The following is a 21,024-nucleotide window of genomic DNA, read 5'->3' as shown; positions in this document are numbered from 1 at the left end:
CATTACTTTTGGATCGCCCCTCGTACTTTCCCCCCACGAGATATCTGGTTCGCTAAATCAGCCAACTCAGCAGGAGCTCCAGCGAGGATGACTTGCTGAAGTTGCTTAGCCCAGCAGATATCGACTTTGACACCCATGTGGTGGCAAAGGCAGGGCATAATGTGGAACCTGCTGCTTCAAAGGCCGACTTGGCAAACGACTATGAGTCTGATGTTGGAGTGCTTGATGCATGCACCATCCCTAAGGGGAAAGAATGTATTGGTGGTTATCTTTGAAACTAGCTGATCCAGGGGAAACTGCCCAATTTACCAGAAGCGAAGGGATACAAGACACCGAGTCGCTTCCCTCTCTGGAAACGTCTGGTAGGGTTTTCCCGCACTCAGGAGAGGACCTCGTAAAATTGCTTATGGGCGCAAAAAACCCTAGAGGTTGGCCTAGATCTTCTGAAGGACACACCTGTCCTGCGGGTTCCATAGAAGTATCTTTGATATTAAAGGTCTGGTTGACCGCCATAATAAGACTCTGGACCATGTCACTCATGACAGAGGCTTGATCAGAATCCAGGTCCAAGCCAGACTTGGAAACCACATCTGGCTCTGCTGGCAAGTCTGGGGAGGACAAGCAGGAAGAAGTTCCCTGCCAAGGGGGACCAGGAAGAAGACCTGGAGCGACTCTTCTGCCTAATTCTCCGGCCATTGTTGGTAAAGTTAGACAGTTTATCCTGGGACACGCCTGCATCTGCAGAGGGAAGGATAGGTAACGCACGGATACCAGGGAATGAGGCATTTTGATAAGATCTGCAACGGATTATGACAGGGAAGTCGCCCACGCTGGGACAATGGGGGTGCTCTTCTCAGAAGAGGTAGAGGACTCCTAGGTAGTAAGAACAGGGGGCTTACTGCAGTCCTGACAGAAGGAAAGAAGACTGACCTGAAGGAAGTCTGCATTTAGAAAAGAAGCAAACAAAGTGTTGACAAGTGTAGTAGAGGCTGGAGGGCGAGAGCGCTCTCCTTTAAAATTAGACATGAGACAGAGGCTATGCAAATTCACTAATAAATGCCAAAGGTTAGGGGACAGTTAGGAGAATTGCTGGGGAGAGTGTCTGACTGCAGAGCAGAGCTTACCCACAGGAGAGAGGATGTCCTGAAGTCTGCTGCCAGAGAGAAGAGGACACAGGAGGAATGGTTGGAGAAGCTGCTGGGCTGGGAAGGCACTTGTCCTGATGCAGCAATGTTTGAATACTGGAAAATGGAGACTAGAGAGAAAGAGGTGAGCCTCACGTAAGGAAGGGCACACAGAGTTTGTGCCAGATGAGGAGGTGCTTATGTATGTGTGTGTGAAAGGGGGTGGGGAGGGTGTGTCCATGATGGACGGGCACAGAGCCTGCGCTATAATGCTAAGATAGGGGAGAGAAGGAGGGGGAAGAGGGGGCAGAGGCCTAGAAAAAAAAGCAGGAAAGGCCTTGAGTTTGGCCTCTTTCACATGTCAGTGTCTCCAGTACGTGTACTGACAGTTTTCTCACGTACCGGAGACACTGACACATGTAGAACCATTCAAATGAATGGGTCTATGCACATGTCTCCGTGTTTTCACGGACCGTGTGTCCGTGTTGAAAACACGGAGACATGTCCGTTTTTCTCCGGCAGCACGGTCCGCAAAGCGTCCCGCACACGTGCACACGGAGAACAGTGTGCACTCTAATCCGTGTGCACGTACCGCCCACAGGAGAGACAGCGCTACAGTAAGCGCTGTCCCCCCTGCGTGTGGTGCTGAAGCCGAAATTCATTCCTTCTTCCCAGCAGCGTTCGCTGGAGAGAAGGAATGAAAAATCTTTTTTTTTTTTTTTCTTTTCCCTTAAAAATAAAGTTTGTGCGTCCCCTCCCGCCTCCCAACCCCTGTGCGCCCCCCCTCCGCTTGCCAGGAAATACTCACCCAGCTCCAGCGATGTCTCCTCTCATCGGCTGCAGCAGGCCCTGTGTGAGGGGTCACGTGTTACCGCTCATTACAGTGAGGAATATGCGCATATTCCTCACTGTAATGAGCGGGACCATGTGACCGCTCACACAGGAGGGGAAATCGCACAAACTTTATTTTTAAGGGGAAAAAAAAAAAAAAAAAAAGATGTGCTATGTGAGCACACGGACACGGATAATTCCGGTACCGATTTCTCCGGTATCGGAATTATCTGGACGTGTGAAAGAGGCCTTTAAGCTATCCTGCTCATACACCACAGACACACACAAGGGTCCCCAGTTAAATACCAGGACCCGTGGAGGCATATCTTAACGCGAAACGGCCGTTGTCCTATCCTTTTGCCTGTTTTATCTGCACTTGTCCTGCCCGTAAAGCCATGTCCATGAAAAACTTGCTGCAATAAAGGACTAAGGTTTATATGCCACGAAAGAACGAAGTGTTGCTCCTTTTTATCTCTTCATTATTTAAAGTATGCCTTGTCTGAGTGACTATTTTTGAACTATTTTATGCAAATTTTGTCTAGCCTTGTTATGCATGTACATTTTTAACCTTATTTTTATTGTTTGTTTTCTCTATACTGTCCCTAAAATCAAATATTTTCTATTTATTGGGTGTGCATACATTTTCTTCCCTTTTTCTTCTCAATTGACAATTTTCATCTAGTGCACATATCGTTACCTTCATGGTCTCTGTTAGAGTAAGTGATGGTTGAGAAGCTGGCCGGCTGTAGATCAAGATTATCCTTACAACATAAGGAGGAGGAATAGTCTGCACATTTTCTGTAACTGGGAATTCCGTTCTCTGTTGTCTGCATTAAAAATTAGACAAGGTTACAGTCATAAAAATGTAATCAAGACACATCCCAAGCACCTTCAGATCACAGTAGTACAGGCCAAACTAAGCTATAAGAAAAAAACAACATAAAAATAATTCATTTGTCTATTGCTTAAGATGACCTTGCACATTACAGGTCCGTCTCAAAAAATTAGCATATAGTGTTAAATTTCATTATTTACCATAATGTAATGATTACAATTAAACTTTCATATATTATAGATTCATTATCCACCAACTGAAATTTGTCAGGTCTTTTATTGTTTTAATACTGATGATTTTGGCATACAACTCCTGATAACCCAAAAAACCTGTCTCAATAAATTAGCATATCAAGAAAAGGTTCTCTAAACGACCTATTACCCTAATCTTCTGAATCAACTAATTAACTCTAAACACATGCAAAAGATACCTGAGGCTTTTATAAACTCCCTGCCTTGTTCATTACTCAAAACCCCCATCATGGGTAAGACTAGCGACCTGACAGATGTCAAGAAGGCCATCATTGACACCGTCAAGCAAGAGGGTAAGACCCAGAAAGAAATTTCTCAACAAATAGGCTGTTCCCAGAGTGCTGTATCAAGGCACCTCAATGGTAAGTCTGTTGGAAGGAAACAATGTGGCAGAAAACGCTGTACAACGAGAAGAGGAGACCGGACCCTGAGGAAGATTGTGGAGAAGGACCGATTCCAGACCTTGGGGAACCTGAGGAAGCAGTGGACTGAGTCTGGTGTGGAAACATCCAGAGCCACCGTGCACAGGCGTGTGCAGGAAATGGGCTACAGGTGCCGCATTCCCCAGGTAAAGCCACTTTTGAGCTACAGAGAAGCAGCACTGGACTGTTGCTAAGTGGTCCCAAGTACTTTTTTCTGATGAAAGCAAATTTTGCATGTCATTCGGAAATCAAGGTGCCAGAGTCTGGAGGAAGACTGGGGAGAAGGAAATGCCAAAATGCCTGAAGTCCAGTGTCAAGTACCCACAGTCAGTGATGGTGTGGGGTGCCATGTCAGCTGCTGGTGTTGGTCCACTGTGTTTCATCAAGGGCAGGGTCAATGCAGCTAGCTATCAGGAGATTTTGGAGCACTTCATGCTTCCATCGGCTGAAATGCTTTATGGAGATGAAGATTTCATTTTTCAGCACGACCTGGCACCTGCTCACAGTGCCAAAACCACTGGTAAATGGTTTACTGACCATGGTATTACTGTGCTCAATTGGCCTGCCAACTCTCCTGACCTGAACCCCATAGAGAATCTGTGGGATATTGTGAAGAGAAAGTTGAGAGACGCAAGACCCAACACTCTGGATGAGCTTAAGGCCGCTATTGAAGCATCCTGGGCCTCCATAACATCTCAGCAGTGTCACAGGCTGATTGCCTCCATGCCACGCCGCATTGAAGCAGTCATTTCTGCCAAAGGATTCCCGACCAAGTATTGAGTGCATAACTGAACATTATTATTTGTTGGTTTTTTTGTTTGTTATTAAAAAACACTTTTATTTGATTGGATGGGTGAAATATGCTAATTTATTGAGACAGGTTTTTTGGGTTATCAGGAGTTGTATGCCAAAATCATCAGTATTAAAACAATAAAAGACCTGACAAATTTCAGTTGGTGGATAATGAATCTATAATATATGAAAGTTTAATTGTAATCATTACATTATGGTAAATAATGAAATTTAACACTATATGCTAATTTTTTGAGAAGGACCTGTACATGCATATTGGTCAGAACTAGCCTAGCCTCAATCCAGTTGTTGAAGGTTTGTTAGTGTTAACTTATCTCGAGAGCCATATTAATAATTTTGTATCAATTTAATAACTTACATCAAGTTAAAAAGGCCTTCAAGGTCTGTACAATTGCATTAAGGAAAAGGATATATCTGCTCACGTCCATACTGTGGATACTAGTTCTAACGGAAGCTACAATGATGCTCGGCCATAGACTTCACAGAATGGACACCACCCAACAGATGCATCTGTTTTCATAGGAAAATAAGACCAGCTTGAAAAAAAAAAAAATGGAGGAGCCTGCAATGGAGACTGTTGTGCAGATGTGAACAAAGATGCAATTTCTAAATGTAATTTTTAGAACAATTCCTTACCCAAAAGTGTAGAATCTCTAACAATTAAAAACAAAACATTCCACTGACATTTCTTTTAGATTGATCAACATATTCAGATCGTATAGTACAAGAAGAGTTTTACAAATTTTTTAAAGTAGAAGTTTTCCCATAGCAGACCTCAAGATTTGATGGGGGGGAAATGGCTGCACATGTAAACAGATTTTCTAGTACTCTATGGCAGACATGGGCAAAGTGGAGCCGCGGGACATATACAGCCCTTTGGCTGTTCTGGTGAGGCCTGTGACCTGGGAAAGCCAAGGGGCCCTCTGCCCGGTCTGTCAATTTCACTGGCATCTGTATCCTTGTGATTCAGATACTGGTGAAAACAATAATGGAACAGGGAACGGACAGCTTCCTCTTCCATCATTCAGCCTAAGAGCGGAGCAGGCACGATGACGTCACTACATTGCGCCAGTTGTTCCTCAATACACAGCACAGAATGCAGATGAGGGGGAACAGGTTGAAGCGAGTAGTTTTTTCTTTATTGCATTCTGGGGGGCTGTGTGGGGACATCAATCTGCATGGGGTGCTGTGCGGGGACGTCATTCTGAATGGGAGGCTGTGTGATAGCAGCTTACTGTTTGAGGGGGCTTTACTGTGTGAAGACATCATACTATGAGGGGGCATCATATTGTGTTGAGAGCTATTAACGGTAACCTTTCAACAGGATGGTGCATAGTTAGCTACAGACAGCATCAGGTCGGCGCCGTTATGCTGAATAAAATGATACCTTGGTTGATTAAATCAGTCTTCTGGTTGTTTCTTTATTCTTTATTTTCAGTTTGTAGTGAATGAGATTCTCATGCCCTAAGGCAGGGCTGGTGTATGTGGTGGTCTGATTATATATTCATAATGCAAACTGCTGACAGGTCACTGATCCCTTAGTCACCCAACCCCTAGTTTACATAATTACCTAACCTTCTGGAGAAAGAGACAATAAAAAACGCTTCTGCAGGCAGGTGTCAGCAGTGGCATCTGTTCTACAGCATAATCGCATGTTTAGTGTGGCAATAATACATTTTCTTGATGTTAAGAGCTAGGGGAAAAAAAAACTATTTGAAAATGGCACCTGCGCAGTAGCAGCTATCGGTGTCTATAGCTGTGATTCGAGAGCTAATACTGTGCAGGCGCCACCGCCGAGGTTTTTTCTTCTTCTCCAGTAAGAGTGCGCCGCCGACGCATGCGCAGTAGCAGCTATCGGATCAGCCATATTGTAACATGTATTAGCAGTAGCAGGTTACAGTTACTGACCAATCGATTGGGTGAACCATTGTTTGGCTGACAGTCATATAAAGTGTTTGGAGGGTGAGGAGGGGCCCTTAGTGCTATTGCAGGTAAACACTATTTCAAAACACATGCAGCACTTGGATTGGATGTTTGGGAGAAATTGGTATTAGACCTACGGTAATTATGTTTCCAGGAGTCCATCTTTCTCATCCTTACAGGGACAGGAAACACACAGAGAGGTTAAAAGGCCACTCCCACCCACCTCCTTCAGTGATTTTCCAAGTACCACACCAGGATTGATGCAGCTAAATTTTATTAAATTCCCACGCAATTTTAAGACACAATAGCAATAGGTACTATATCAGGGAGGGGACCCATGCTGTCAGGATGGACTCCTGGAAACATAATTGACGGTAGGTCTAATACCAGTTTCCCAGGACATCCCTCCTGACAGCACCATAGAGAATACCAAAGTACCACCTTAGGGTGGGACTTCCAAAAGCAGCGTGATAATTTGACAACACGTCCAACTTATAATGCTTACAAAACATGTTCACTCTAGCCTAGGTTGCGGCCATACAGATCTGCTTGACTGATGCCCCCGCCCTCTCAGCCAAGGAGGTGGAGAATGCTCTCGTTAAGTGAGCCTTCAGCTTTTCTGGAGGGGAAATCCCTTCTGAATTGTATGCTAGGGATACTGCTGAAATGATCCACCTTGCTATAGAGGGCTTGGAAGCTTTCTTTCCCCTATTTTTGCCCTTTGTACTGAACAAAAAGATTAGAATCCTGCCTCCAACTGCGAGTGGCCTCTAGGTAGAGTATGACGGCCTGCCTAACATCCAGGACATTGAAGAGGGATTCCTTCTGATTTGCTAGATGTTCATAAAAGGAGGGTAGCAATATCTCCTGTTTTAGGATCTGGCATAACATTACCTTTGGCAGAAAAGTCGGGCCTTATTTAAGGATTATCTGGTTGTCCAGAATGTGGAGATATGGATCCCGAATAGGCAGGGCCTTGATCTCCTCTACTTTCTTAGCGGAGGTAATGGCCACTAAGTATGCTGTTTTGAAGGGGAGTCTGGATATAATTACGTGTTCTACGGGCACGTAAGGGGTCTTACAAAGGGCTTTAAAGGACCATGTTTAAATCCTAAGGTGGCATAGATCGTCTTATAGTAGGTCTTAACCTCTGTATCACTTAAATAAATCTAGATACCCACGGGTTAGATGCCAGGGGATGATCGAAGAAAACGTTCAAGACCTTTGTTAAACCCTGCCTGAAAGAAATCCAAAATCTTTGGGATGTCCGGCTGGCCGAGTCTATATTTGAACTGCCACACTCCAAACAAAATCTCTTCCAAATTTTATTATAAATTGCTGAGGTGACCGGCTTCCTACATGCCTGGATCGTAGTTATGACTTGGCCACATAGACCCCGGGCCCTTAAGGTGTTCCTTTTACGATCTACACTACAGATGGAGTCTTTCCAGGTCGTGGTGAAAGACTGGATGTATTAATTCTTTTCTCAGAGAAAGTAGCATAGGTTCTTCCAGGGCCATGGTCTTTAGCAGAGGGAACCAACTTTTTCTTGGCCAGAATGGAGCGATTAGAAATACCTTCTCCAGATCCTCCTTAGTTTTCCTGAACACTCTTAGAATAAGCACTACTGGAGGAAAGGTGTATGACAGCTTCCAATTCCACCTCTGGCTTAACATGTCGATTTCTTCCGGATTGTCTGTGGGGCTCAGGGAGTAAAACCTGATGACCTTTGCATTTTTCCTTGTTGCAAACAGATCTATCTGGGGAGTACACCAAAGTTGGCAGAACTGTTGGAATACCTCCCATTCTCTAGGCCAGATCTTCCATCTACTAATCTGCCACATTGTTCTGGGATCCTTCCAGAACCGCTGACACTGATAAAACTGTTCTTTCTGCCCAGGCGAAGATGATTGAGGACAGATATTGGACTGCTCAATGTTTCAGGCCTCCCAGGTGGCGCAGGAAGGACACTGTAGTCACGTTGTCTGACATGATCTTCACATGCTGTCCTTTTAACACTGAGCGATTTTGTTTTAGGGCTTTCCACATGGCGTAAAACTCCCTGTAGTTTAATGACTGGGACTGAATGTTCGGAAGCCAACATCCCTGGAATATCTTTCCTTCCAGGTGCGCTCCCCAACCTTCCTTGCTGGCGTCTGTGGTACTACACAGGGAGAGGTAATCCACGGGATGCCCTGCCAAAGATTCTTGAGAACCGTCCACCAGAGCGACTTTTTTACCGCAAGGAATAAGCAGATACTTCTGTCAAGTGTAACTTGGCGTCTGTCCCAGCAGGATAGGATAGCCCTCTGTAAACTCCTGGAGTGGAATTGGGCCAACCAGACGCAATGAATGCAGGATGTTAATAGACCTAGAATCTTCATTTCCGTTCTGATTGAACCACGAATCCCCAGGAATTACCAGGCACCTGATAATTTTCAAATCTAGTGTGCACATGACTGCCTCTTTGTTTATCAGGGAAATGTTAGATTATAGATTCCATCCTGGACCTCTTGTATTTTACCCAGAAATTAAATGGTTTTCGGTTTACTATAGTGCAAGCTTCGCCTGAAGGATTCCTGACAGTGAATAAGTTTGAGTAGTGGCCTCAGCCTTTCTCTGGCCGAGGAACTGGAATTATTACTGCTGTATCCACCAGTTCTATGTCTGTGCACACAACGGAACTGGTGGGCAGGGAACAAGTAGCTGTGAACCTTTCGGGAGGAGCCCACGAAAACTATTAAGTACCGTTCTGCAATAGTTCTCAGTGTCCATTGGTTCTGGGTAATGTGTCGCCAATTTTCCGCAAACTGCTTGAGCCTTGGTCCTGAGCCTGATCCAAAAAGAAAGCCTCTACCCCTCCCTCCATGGGGGTAACTCCACTTACTCGACTTCCCTTTGGTTCTATAATCCTGCCTCTGGAATGGCCTAGGTCTCTGAAAGGATTGAAACCTCCAGTACTATCCTCAGGGAACCACATCTTTTTATCCGACGCTTTCTCCAGAATTTCATTTAGGGCCAGCCAGAATATTCTCAGCCCTGAGAAGGGAATAGAGTATAACTTATTTTTAGAGGAATTATCCCCTGACAAAGTCTTCATCCAAATGGCCCTGTGGGCCGAATTAGATGAACTGTTCCTGGCCACGAACCCAACCAACTTGGTGGAGGCATCTGTCATAAACCCATGGCCGACTTCATTAAGGGAAAGGGACGCTAAGATGTCTTTCCTAGGCGTTTTGTTATTTAGATGTTCCTCTAGTTGCCTGATCCACAAAAACATGGATCTAGCAAATGAGGTGGGAGCTATATTGGCCTTCATTATTGCTGTGATGCTTCCCAGGCCCTCTTAAGAAGGTTATCTGCCTTCTTATCCATTGGCTCTCTCAAGCTCGTGGAGTTCTCAAAGAGTAGGGAAGTCTTTTGGCCACCTTAGCCACAGGAACTTCAATCTTGGGGACTTCTTCCCACAGTTTGATATCTTCAGGTTCAAAAGGGCAACCGCATCCCGAATCCTGCAACCTGAATACCCGGGGTATACCACTCATTTCTCCGCATCTTCCCATTCCTCCAGAATCATAGCCCGGATATGACTGTTCACTGGGATCTGAGACCCCCAAACATCTCATCCTTGATAGACTGTGATCTTGTGGTTTCTTCAACCTGCATTGTGCTTCTTATTGCCTGGATAAGCTTGTCAGTGTCCTCCGAGGTAAAAAGATGTCTCTTGCTCCCATCCAGACTCTCTGCAACAGCCTCTCCTTCCTTGCCCTGATCCGATCCTAAGAAATGGAGATCTTCCTCCAAGCTCAGCTCCATTCCCCAACGTGGTCTCTTAGCTCGAGGGCATGGGTTGGTAGTCTGGAGTGGGGTGAGGTTAGAGATGGAGGCCTGGACCTCTTCTCGTATCATGGACCACATTTCCAAAAGAAAGGACAACTGCTCGTCTCTAACAATCTTAGTGGTGCAACCTTCACTAAGCAGTTTCCCATAAGCCTCCGGTAATTTCATATTACAGACAGGGCACCGCTTGGATTTCATATTGGCCTTGCCTGACCTCTTAAGGGTAGGGAGTTCCGTTTCCGGGGTTTCCCTTATCCTATAGAAGGGGAAGCATATTCAGGATCCTGCATTAACAGTGAGACTGGGCAGACAACACTCACAACGCAGTCATGCTCTCTGCCAGCGTCCTCTACTGCTATCTAACCGCATAGAGTTTGAGCCCCATAGACAAAGGTAATCCTTATCTTAAATAGTCTTCAATCTTCCGCATTCCATCGTGAGACGCACACCAAATCCAGAAGTCAGATGCCGTTGCATCCATGACATCACCGGATGTGTGCCTGTCCCTCATTCCACGCATCTGCCCGGAAGAGGATGCACATCGCAGGCCTCCCCCCATCGAAGGGAAGCGGCTCTACCTAGGAGCTCATCCCCTCAACTAGTCTCTGTGGCAGAGGGACCTTCATTTGGGGAGTGTCGGCCGCGGGCTTCTTGACAGGGGAAAAGAGAAGCCGAGCCGCACAATCCCCCTGGGCCCTGATCCATTAAGCTCTGCTGCGCTCTCTCTCATGCGTCCCTTCATGCAGGGACAGGAAAAAGACTGAGGGAGGTGGGTGGGAGGAGCCTTTTAACCTCTCCGTGTGTTACATGTTCCTACAAGGATGAGAAGGACGACCTTTATGCTACTGTCAGGAAGGATGTCCAGGGAAAATGGTGCTATATTCTCCCCTTAGCAGCTCGGCTGGTATCATTGAGGTTGACCCAGTGGCAATGAGCAATTATTGCTCTCTACACACGGCTGTAATCATATCCACTAATTCTTAACTGACATCCTGCTTCGAAGCGTGTGTGCATAGAAGGATGTCAGTCAATGATCAGTGGGTGTAGTTGCATCGCTGTCACTGCGTGTAGAGCACTGACTGTTCACAGCCCCATCATGGACCAGTTGGCTGGAAGCAAGCGGTTGCAGAGAAAATATAACTGCAAACTAGCACTATAACAGCAGGAAAATGCAGTATTTTCTGATGATCACTTCCCTTTAAGGTGTTTCTTTAGAGCATCTGCATTAACCACCAAGTCATTCATGAAAATGGAAAGGATACTGAATGATTCACAGACGTTGGTCTCCAGATCATAAAGACAGCTACAGACTTCCCGGGGATCTGATGTAAATCCTGACAGCTTAAAGATATTAAAGTTTAGAAATTGTTTAGCAATAGAAAATAATAAAACTGAATGCTAAATCTAGGAACACAGACATATTTTACCAACCATGAGAGTCAGTGAAACAAAATGCAAATTTTGTGTTATTTTACTCTGGAGTCACATAGATGTTAAAAATACTACTATAAGTTTTATTTTAAGTTAAAAAATAAATAATAAATTAGGAGATGAGTAACAGATCACTATGACAACTGGAAAGTCACTTTTAAATCTCTTGACAATAGTGAATAGTTAAAAAAAAAGAAGACAGGAGGATTCAAGTAAAAATTACATAAGGCACTTACATTTCACAAAAAATTATTTTTGGCACAAGATAAAGGAACGCTAGTTATTCTTTTTTTGTACCAAAGCATTTTCAAATACCGATTATGGCCTTTGTAAAACGTACACACCGGGAAAGGATCCGGATCTTTACCTTAAAGTAAGGCTGTGACAGAGGCATCCATCACACAGACGCTATAATGGTATCCATTTAATAGAAACGTTAGGAGCTTTCAAAACCTTTTCACACCATGTCCTTTTTAATGGATGCCATTATGATATTTACGGTCATAGAAATGGCACACATGCTGCTCAACATAAAGCCTGGCATTCTTATGATGAAAAATGGCTCCTAGGACACATTAGAGAAATGGTAGTACTGCAAGTGAAGTTGGACATCACGTAACAAGCCTAAGGCGCCAAACAGTGTCTAGGCAAACCGTCAGAAGCCATTTGTTTGCCATTGGGCTGCAAGCGAGGTGTCCAGCTATAGTTGTTCCATTGACCTCAAGTCTATCATGGTGCACAAAAAGACAGTAATGGAGGCTGGAATGGACGTTTTTCCTTTTGCGAAGAGTCACGCTTTTGTCTTGATAGCTGGAGATCACATGGGCAATGCAATGAATAGGTCTTTATAAGGAAACCTCACAATGTTCTTATTCCCAAGATTACGGTGTGGAGTTGCATGTACAGTAGCTGGACCCTACTAGTCTTCATTTTAATTACACTAACAGCTCAAGGTTACATTAATTTAATCAGAGAACAAGTAGTATGGCCATTTCTCCAAACTATCCAAAGAGGTATTTTTCAACATGATTTCACCAGGCTTCAAGTTGCTGTCCTACTGTGAGCAGATTGAGTGGCTGTTACATCCCTGCCGGCATCACTACATGGCTTCCCATCTCCCATCTTACTCACCACTCAGGGCCATGCTGTGAGTTCTGTCCTCTGTCGGCTCCATGCTCTGGGCCTCATGTCCTTGCTCGCTGCATACTTCCTGGCTGTAAGCTTAGGGCGGCGGCCCTGGCACTCCCTGAACTTATAGAGACTGTGTGCACCTTCCTAAGGTGTCCCAAGCCAATTGCCAAGAGGCATCAGGTACTTAAGCATATCCAACCATAGGGGGATGCCTGAGTAACAAACTTTCTCATTGTCTTACTACTAAGTTGCCAGGTCCTGTCCTTTCTCTGCCACTCTGGGGGCTGCATACCCAGGCCCGTCTCTGTGTTCTTGTGTCTCGTTTCTGCCAACCTGGGGGCTGTATTCCCAGGCCTGAATCTTTGTCCTGTACTTGTTCCCTTGTATGTCCCTGTCTGAACTCTAGTCTATGCATGTAAATAAGCTGCGGAGACACCATCACGTGTTTCTCGACGCAAGCAGTGAATAGCCAGGCCTTTTCCCGGGAAGGAACAACCACGGGAAGGGCAGCATCCTATGAAGGAAAGCCACCTATGCCAAGCATGGTATCCATCCACAGACAGCTGTTTCGGGGTCTTGCCCCTCATCAGTGTGGAGTAGGAATCTGGCTATTAGGAGCAGTGCCTAGTAAAAAGGCTATAAAGGCACAGATGATTGGCCTCGGGGAGACCAAAACATCCAACACCGCGGAGACACCATCACGTGTTTCTCAACGCAGTGATTCCAGAACACTGCCCCCATTCCTTATGGGAAATATGCAGATGCATGTAAAGAAGCTGCAGAGACACCATCACGTGTTTCTCGACGCAAGCAGTGAATAGCCAGGCCTTTCCCCGGGAAGGAACACTGCTCCCATCCCTTATGGGAAATATGCAGATGCATGTAAAGAAGCTGCGAAGACACCATCACGTGTTTCTCGACGCAAGCAGTGAATAGCCAGGCCTTTCCCCGGGAAGGAACAACCACGGGAAGGGCAGCATCCTATGAAGGAAAGCCACCTATGCCAAGCATGGTATCCATCCACAGACAGCTGTTTCGGGGTTTTGCCCCTCATCAGTGTGGAGTAGGAATCTGGCTATTAGGAGCAGTGCCTAGTAAAAAGGCTATAAAGGCACAGATGATTGGCCTTTTTACTAGGCACTGCTCCTAATAGCCAGATTCCTACTCCACACTGATGAGGGGCAAAACCCCGAAACAGCTGTCTGTGGATGGATACCATGCTTGGCATAGGTGGCTTTCCTTCATAGGATGCTGCCCTTCCCGTGGTTGTTCCTTCCCGGGGAAAGGCCTGGCTATTCACTGCTTGCGTCGAGAAACACGTGATGGTGTCTCCGCAGCTTCTTTACATGCATCTGATTATTTCCCATAAGGGATGGGGGCAGTGTTCTGGAATCACTGCGTTGAGAAACACGTGATGGTGTCTCCGCGGTGTTAGATGTTTTGGTCTCCCCGAGGCCAATCATCTGTGACTTTATGAACTCTAGTCTATACCTGTACCTGTTGTATCCTTGTCTGTTGCCTTTCCTATTCAGCTGTGCGTATCTTGTGTCCACTCCTTGTGCTCTGCTCTCCTCGCCGCATCCTGTGGCTCTGCTCTCCTCGCTGCAACCTGCAGCTCTGTTCTGCTCGCCCCATCCTGCGGTTTCGCTCTGTTCGCCGCATTCTGCGGCTCTGCTCTCCTCCCGTCTCGCCTCCTGTGGCTCTGCCCTGCTCTCCACATCCTGCAGCTTTGCTCTGTGTGTCCTGTGTGTCCTTCTAGTCTGAACTGGTTCCTTACAGTTCCTGTCCCTCCAGTCTGTACTGGTTCCTAGCGGCTTCCTTATCCTACTCATACCTGCCTGTGTTCCTGTCCTAACCCGTTATGGCCCCGATTCCTCCAGAGTGCCAGCCGTGCCCGCCTGCCAGAGTGCCAGGCATGCCCGCCAAAGTGCCAGCCGTGCCCACCAGAGTACCAGTCGTGCCTGTCCGTACAGTGCCCTAAACTTGCTACCAGAGCCTGCAGCACCTCCAGACTTGTATCTCATCGAGCACACCTAGGACACTGTCTGGCAATTGCCAAGGGAGCTGAAAGCAGCGGACCTTGAGGATCTGATTATGCAAGAACATTTAGCATGGCATAAAAATCCTGACAACCATTAACCCCTTTATCGCCGAGGGTGGTTTGCACGTTAATGACCGGGCCAATTTTTACAATTCTGACCACTGTCCTTTTATGAGGCAATAACTCTGGAAAGCTTCCATGGACCCCTGTGAAATGGTCAAATAGGCGCAGCTCACATGGACAGATTACTACGTCCATAGTCAGAAAGGGGTTAATACCCTCACTGATCGCAGTCAAAACGTGTAAAGTGTGTGTATCTCTACACGCTTTTACATTTTTTCCTCAATTTGTATTATTAACATGTCTATCCATCCTCTAGTTTCCATAATTCCAATGTGTTTTTGTTTTTTTGTTTTTTTTTTGGGGGGTGGGGGGGGGGCGCTGGGGGTTGTAACAGTATGACCCATCAAAATTTTGGACCATTACTTTATTTTTCGTTCTATTAACCCCTTCCCGATATGCTTCGTACATGTACTGCTCTGAGGGAGCTGCGTACTCGCCAACAGCAGCACAGGTACGGCGCACCGATAGCGCGGCCTCACGCTGAGCACCAAGGGGATCGGGTGCAGGTGTCAGCTCTGTGTGAGAGCTGACACCCCACAGCAACGCCCAAAATCGGTGCTAGCACCGATCGCGGGCATTTAACCCCTCTGATGCTGCTATCAGTAGTGACAGCGACAGAGGAGAATCACGCAGGGAGCCCCCCTGTGATCGCGTTGTCTTGATGGTCTCCATGGAGACCCCCTGGCTGCAAGATGGTGGCGGGTCATTCAGGGAAGGTGGCTTCGCAGTGCCTGCAGAGAGCAGGACCTGAGACTACAGATGAGCGAATTTGCTCGGGTTCCCTCTTATTCAGCAAGCTGCAGCGGGAACCCGGCTTCCTAGTCCTGCTGGCCGATCAGCGCCGCAGCTGTATGTGTCATGGCTGTGTCAGTTACAGCACATGCATGGAGCGCCTGTGTGTTGGGCTTTCCGTGCATGTGTTGTGACTGACACAGCCGCGACACATGCAGCTGCGGCGGCGATCAGCCAGCGTGATCCAAGAAGCCAGGTTTCCTCTGCAGCTTGCCAAATAAGAGGGAACCAGAGCAAATTCGCTCATCTCTAACTGAGACACCTCCTTCCCTGCCTGTCAGTCGCTGCTCCAATGAAGTAATACAGTAATGTTCCATACTGGGACAATGTAAAAAATTAAAGAAAAAAAAAATATTAGAAAGTAAAACCATTTAAAAAAAAAAAAAAATCACCAAAGGAAAAAAAAGAAACATTTTTCCTATACACTTACCGGTATTTATGTAAATAAAAAAATAAACAATAAGGCCATGTTCACACAATGCGTTTTTTACTGCGGAACCGCGGCGATTTTGCCGCTGCGGGTCCGCAGCTGTTTTCCATGCAGGGTACAGTACAATGTACCCTATGGAAAACAGGAACCACTGTGCCCACATTGCGGAAATTCACTAAAAAAGCCGCGCTGAATACCTGCGGTAAAAAAGAAGGACCATGTCACTTCTTTGTGCGGAACTGCAGCGGTTCTGCACCCATTGACCTCCATTGTGAGGGTCAAACCCGCAGTAAAACCCGCAGACGAAAAAAATATCTGCGGGTTTTCTGCAGTTTGTGGTGCAGAACTGCTGCAGCAGGAAGTGCGTGGGCGGAGTGTGGCTGTCCCCCCGTGCCCCAATCCCACCCCCCCGTGCTCCGACGCCCCCCCCGTGCCCTCATCTCCCCCCTTATACTTACCGGGCCTCCCGGTGTCCATCCGTCCGTCTTCTCCCTGGGCGCCGCCATCTTCCAAAATGGCGGGCGCATGCACAGTGCGCCCGCCGAATCTGCCGGCCGGTAGATTCGTTCCAGGCACATTTTGATCACTGTGATAACCTCACAGTGATCAAAATAAAAAAAAGTAAATGACCCCCCCCCCCCTTTATCACCCCCATAGGTAGTAACAATAATAAAATAAAGAATTTATTTATTTTTTTCCCCCCACTACAGTTAGAACTAGGGTTAGGGTTAGGGGTAGGGTTAGGGTTAGGGGTAGGGTTAGGGTATTTTCAGCCATTTTAACCCTAAAAAAAAACTTCCTAGAAAACACACAGACTCTGCAGGGAAAACTGCATAAAAAACCACACTAAAAACCGCATCAAAAAACGCACCTGCGTTTTCTGCCAAGAGCTGCGGTTTTTAGTGCAGAAAAAACAGCAGGGAAATCAGGAACGTGTGAACATGGCCTATAAGTTCACATATTTGGTATCGCCACATTCAAAACGACCCGCCCTATAAAACTGTCGCACTAGTTACCCCTTCAAAGCACACTGTAAGGCTATGTGCACACGTTCAGGAATTCATGCAGAAAATTCCTGACAATTCCGGACATTTTCTGCATGAAATCTGCAAGAAAACCGCGTGCGTTTTTGCCGCGACTTTGCCGCGGTTTTGACGCGTTTTTGACGCGTTTTTGACGCGTTTTTTTCCGGACACTTCCCAATGCATTTTGGAGTGGGAAATCCGCAAAAAAAATGCAAAAAGATAGAGCATGTCCGGATTTTGTGCCTGATGCGTTTTTTTTGCGGAAAAAAACGCATGTGCACAAAACATGCGGAATTCATTCTAAATGATGGAATGCTTATTGTATGCGTTTTTTTTGCGGTTTTATAGCGTTTTTATCGGGAAAAACCGCGAAAAAAACGCGAAAAAAACGGAACGTGTGAACACAGCCTAAAAAAAAAAAATAATGAGGCACAGAACAATGCTTTGTCATTCCGCCGACCAAAAAGTGCATTAAAACACGATCAAAAAGATGTAAATACATCATCTTGTCCTGCAAAAAAACAAGTCAGCATACAGCTCCATCAGCAGAAAAATAAAAAATGTTACAGCTCTCAGAGTAAAGCGATGCAAAAATAATTATGTTTTCTATAAAATAGTTTTTATTGTGTAAAAGCTCCAAAACATAAAAAAAAAACTATATAAACTGGGTATCGCTGTAATCGTACTGACCCAAAAAATAAAGTTGCCTTACTAATTTTACCATATGTGGAATGGTACAAAAAGAAACCCCAAAAAGCAATTCTTGAATTGCTGGTTTTTGTTCATTCTGTCTCCCAAAAATCAGAATAGAAAGTGATCAAAAAATGTCATGTGCCGGAAAATGGTACCAATAAAAACATCAGCTCATCCTGCAAAAAAAACAAGCCCTCACATGAATGTCGGCCGAAATATGGAAAAATTATGGCTTGCAAAATATGTTGATGCAAAAACTAGTTTTCGCAATAAAAAGCGTCTTTTAGGTTGTGACAGCAGCCAAACATAAAAAGTCGATATAAATATGGTATGACTGTAATTGCACAGACCTGAAGAATAAACTCTCCTAATCACTTATACCACACGTGGAATGGCGTAAAAAATAAATAAAACCAATTCTTCACATGCTGTTGATTTATTTATTCTGCCTCCCAAAAATAGCAGTAAGGCTCGGCGCACATTTATCCTGCGCTCTGCGCGGAGCGCTTACACCGGGGTTTCGAAGTAAATTTCCTATAATGAGGCAGATGGAGGCACCGTGGATGCTGTCTGACCTGTGATCCGGCGGTGTCCGTCTTCTCAGGATTGCATAAAAGTGCTGTCGGCCACAGTTTTGTGCATTTCTGAAAAGAAGGACACCGCTGTACAGAGACCAGACGGAGTCCACAGTAACTCTGCTTCCTCATTATAGTGAATGGATCCCTCGGGGGATTCATCTGAATCATGTCACTCAGAGATTTAGATCGAAACCCCAAAGTAAGTGCTCAGCGTAGAGCGCTGGATACATGTGATCATAAATGTTATGTAAAATGTTCCCAAAAAAAGCTTCAACTCAATCCACAAAAAAGCAAGTCCCCACTCAGGTTTGTCATCTGTTAACTGAAATATAGGGGCTTCCACATTACCAGTAGCACAATGGCACTGGAAAAGCAAAATGGCTCCGGGCCCACCAACAGAAATTCAGCAAATTTTGTTCTCCCAAATCCAAATGCCCCCCTACCTTCTGAGCCCCAATGTGCCTAAAACAAATTTAGCGCCCACATGTTTGGCATTTCTGTAGTGATGAGAGCCCGCCTAATTTACAAGTGCGTGTCTCCAGAAGCACGAGCTGGGCAAAATGTACTGGTCACTACAACGGCAGTTTGCAATTTTCTCTCAGCAACATCCGCTGCTGCTTGTTTCTGGAAAGCGCCCATGGAGTCAAAATAGTCACTACATCTGTAGATAGATTCCCAAAGGGGTATAATTTCCAAGATGGGATCACTTGAGGGGGCGGGGGAAGGGGGATTCGGCTTTTCTAGCACTTAGGGGCTCTTTATATGGAATCCGCAAACTATTCTAGGAAAATCTGCATTCCGGGAGGCAAACAGTGCTCCGTCCCTCCAGAGTCTCTCCGTATAGCGCAGTAGTACTGTACAGCCACATACGGGGTATTGCTACGTTCAGTAGAAGTTGTGGGACAAATTTTGGTGCCATTTTACCCATTTTCCAGTAGGAAAATGTAAAACTTGGGGATAAGGGTACCGTCACACTATACGATTTACCAACGATCACGACCAGCGATACGACCTGGCCGTGATCGTTGGTAAGTCGTAGTGTGGTCGCTGGAGAGCTGTCACACAGACAGCTCTCCAGCGACCAACGATGCCGAGGTCCCCGGGTAACCAGGGTAAACATCGGGTTACTAAGCGCAGGGCCGCGCTTAGTAACCCGATGTTTACCCTGGTTACCAGCGTAAAAAAAAAAAAAAACAGTACATACTTACATTCCGGTGTCTGTCCCTTGCCGTCTGCTTCCCGCACTCACTGACTGCCAGCCGTAAAGTGAAAGCACAGCACAGCGGTGACGTCACCGCTGTGCTCTGCTTTCACTTTACGGCCGGCAGTCAGTGAGTGCGGGAAGCAGACGGCAAGGGACCTGACGGACACCGGAATGTAAGTATGTACTGTTTGTTTTTTTTTACATTTACGCTGGTAACCAGGGTAAACATCGGGTTACTAAGCGCGGCCCTGCACTTAGTAACCCGATGTTTACCCTGGTTACAAGCGAACGCATCGCTAGATCGGTGTCACACACACCGATCTAGCGATGACAGCGGGAGATCCAGCGACGAAAGAAAGTTCCAAACAATCTGCTACGACGTACGATTCTCAGCAGTATCCCTGATCGCTGCTGCGTGTCAGACACAGCGATATCGTATGGATATCGCTGGAACGTCACGAATCGTACCGTCGTAGCTACGAAAGTGCCACTGTGTGACGGTACCCTAACGCACAATCTTAGTAGTAAAAATGTAAATTATTTTATCTTCACTGCTCAATGGTATAAAAGTCTGTGACACACCTGTGGTGTCAATATAATAACTACACCCCCAGAAGAATTCATTGAGATGTTTAATTTGTAAAATGGGGTTACTAGTGGGGGGTTCTGCCAATGTAACATGGCACCCTCAAACAAGTGCAGCAAAATCTGCACTATAATAGGACGTTTCTTCCCTTCTGAGCTTTGCACTGTGCCTCAAAAAGTAGTTTTTGACAACATATGGGCTATCGGTGAATTCAGGAGAAAATACACAACAAATTTTGGGGTCCATTTTGTCCTGTTACCCTTCTGAAAAATACAAACTTTGAAGCTAAAAAATATTTTTGCGGGAAAAATGTGATTTTTTATTTTCACAGCTTAAGGGACTCTGTCACCCCCTCCAGCCGTTCGAAACTAAAAGAGCCACCTTGTGCAGCAGTAATGCTGCATTCTGACAAGGTGGCTCTTTTAGTTATTGGTGCAGTCAAAGCAGAAATAAAGCATTTTATAATTTCACAAAAATACCTGTCTTTAGTCCTGGAGGCAGGTCTTAACCCCCTGCTGCACACGCCACACTGCCGTCACTCAAGGCTTCTTCGGCGCCGGGCGCCGCCCCCTCCGCACTGTTTTCAAATCAAATCCGGCGCCTGTGCTGTTTTGTTCTGCCTGGGGCAGGCGCAGTGAGCGCTGCCCGTCTTACCTCAAATGCAGTCTCGCAGACTGCGCCTATGCAGCCACCCAGCTTGTGAATCCCAGCCCCGCACTGTGCATAATGCATAACACACTGCGGGGCTGGGATTCACAAGCAGGGCGGCCGCACAGGCGCAGTCTGCGAGAGTACATATGAGGTCAGACGGGCAGCGCTCACTGCGCCTGCCCCAGGCAGAACAAAACAGCGCAGGCGCCGGGTTTGATTTGAAAACAGCGCGGAGGGGGCGGCGCCCGGCGCCAAAGAAGATTTGAGTGACGGCAGTGTGACGTGTGCAGCAGGGGGGTT

General features: G+C 46.1%; 1 protein-coding gene across 2 annotated transcripts in view; it reads right to left on the bottom strand.

Moving 5' to 3' along the window:
- Window positions 1-21,024, bottom strand: part of BABAM1 (BRISC and BRCA1 A complex member 1) — a 64,859-nt gene that overhangs the window by 24,379 nt on the left and 19,456 nt on the right. For both annotated transcript variants that reach the window (XM_069739128.1, XM_069739136.1), the window contains exons 5-7: window positions 11,302-11,380; window positions 4,635-4,659; window positions 2,653-2,782 (exon numbers count right to left, since the gene is read on the bottom strand). In XM_069739128.1, the coding sequence (XP_069595229.1) occupies window positions 2,653-2,782; window positions 4,635-4,659; window positions 11,302-11,380 (234 nt within the window). The remainder of the gene's footprint in view (window positions 1-2,652; window positions 2,783-4,634; window positions 4,660-11,301; window positions 11,381-21,024) is intronic.

This window comes from Ranitomeya imitator, chromosome 1 (assembly GCF_032444005.1).
Source record: "Ranitomeya imitator isolate aRanImi1 chromosome 1, aRanImi1.pri, whole genome shotgun sequence".
Lineage (NCBI taxonomy): Eukaryota > Metazoa > Chordata > Amphibia > Anura > Dendrobatidae > Ranitomeya > Ranitomeya imitator.
This window is presented reverse-complemented; position numbering and strand designations above follow the sequence as displayed.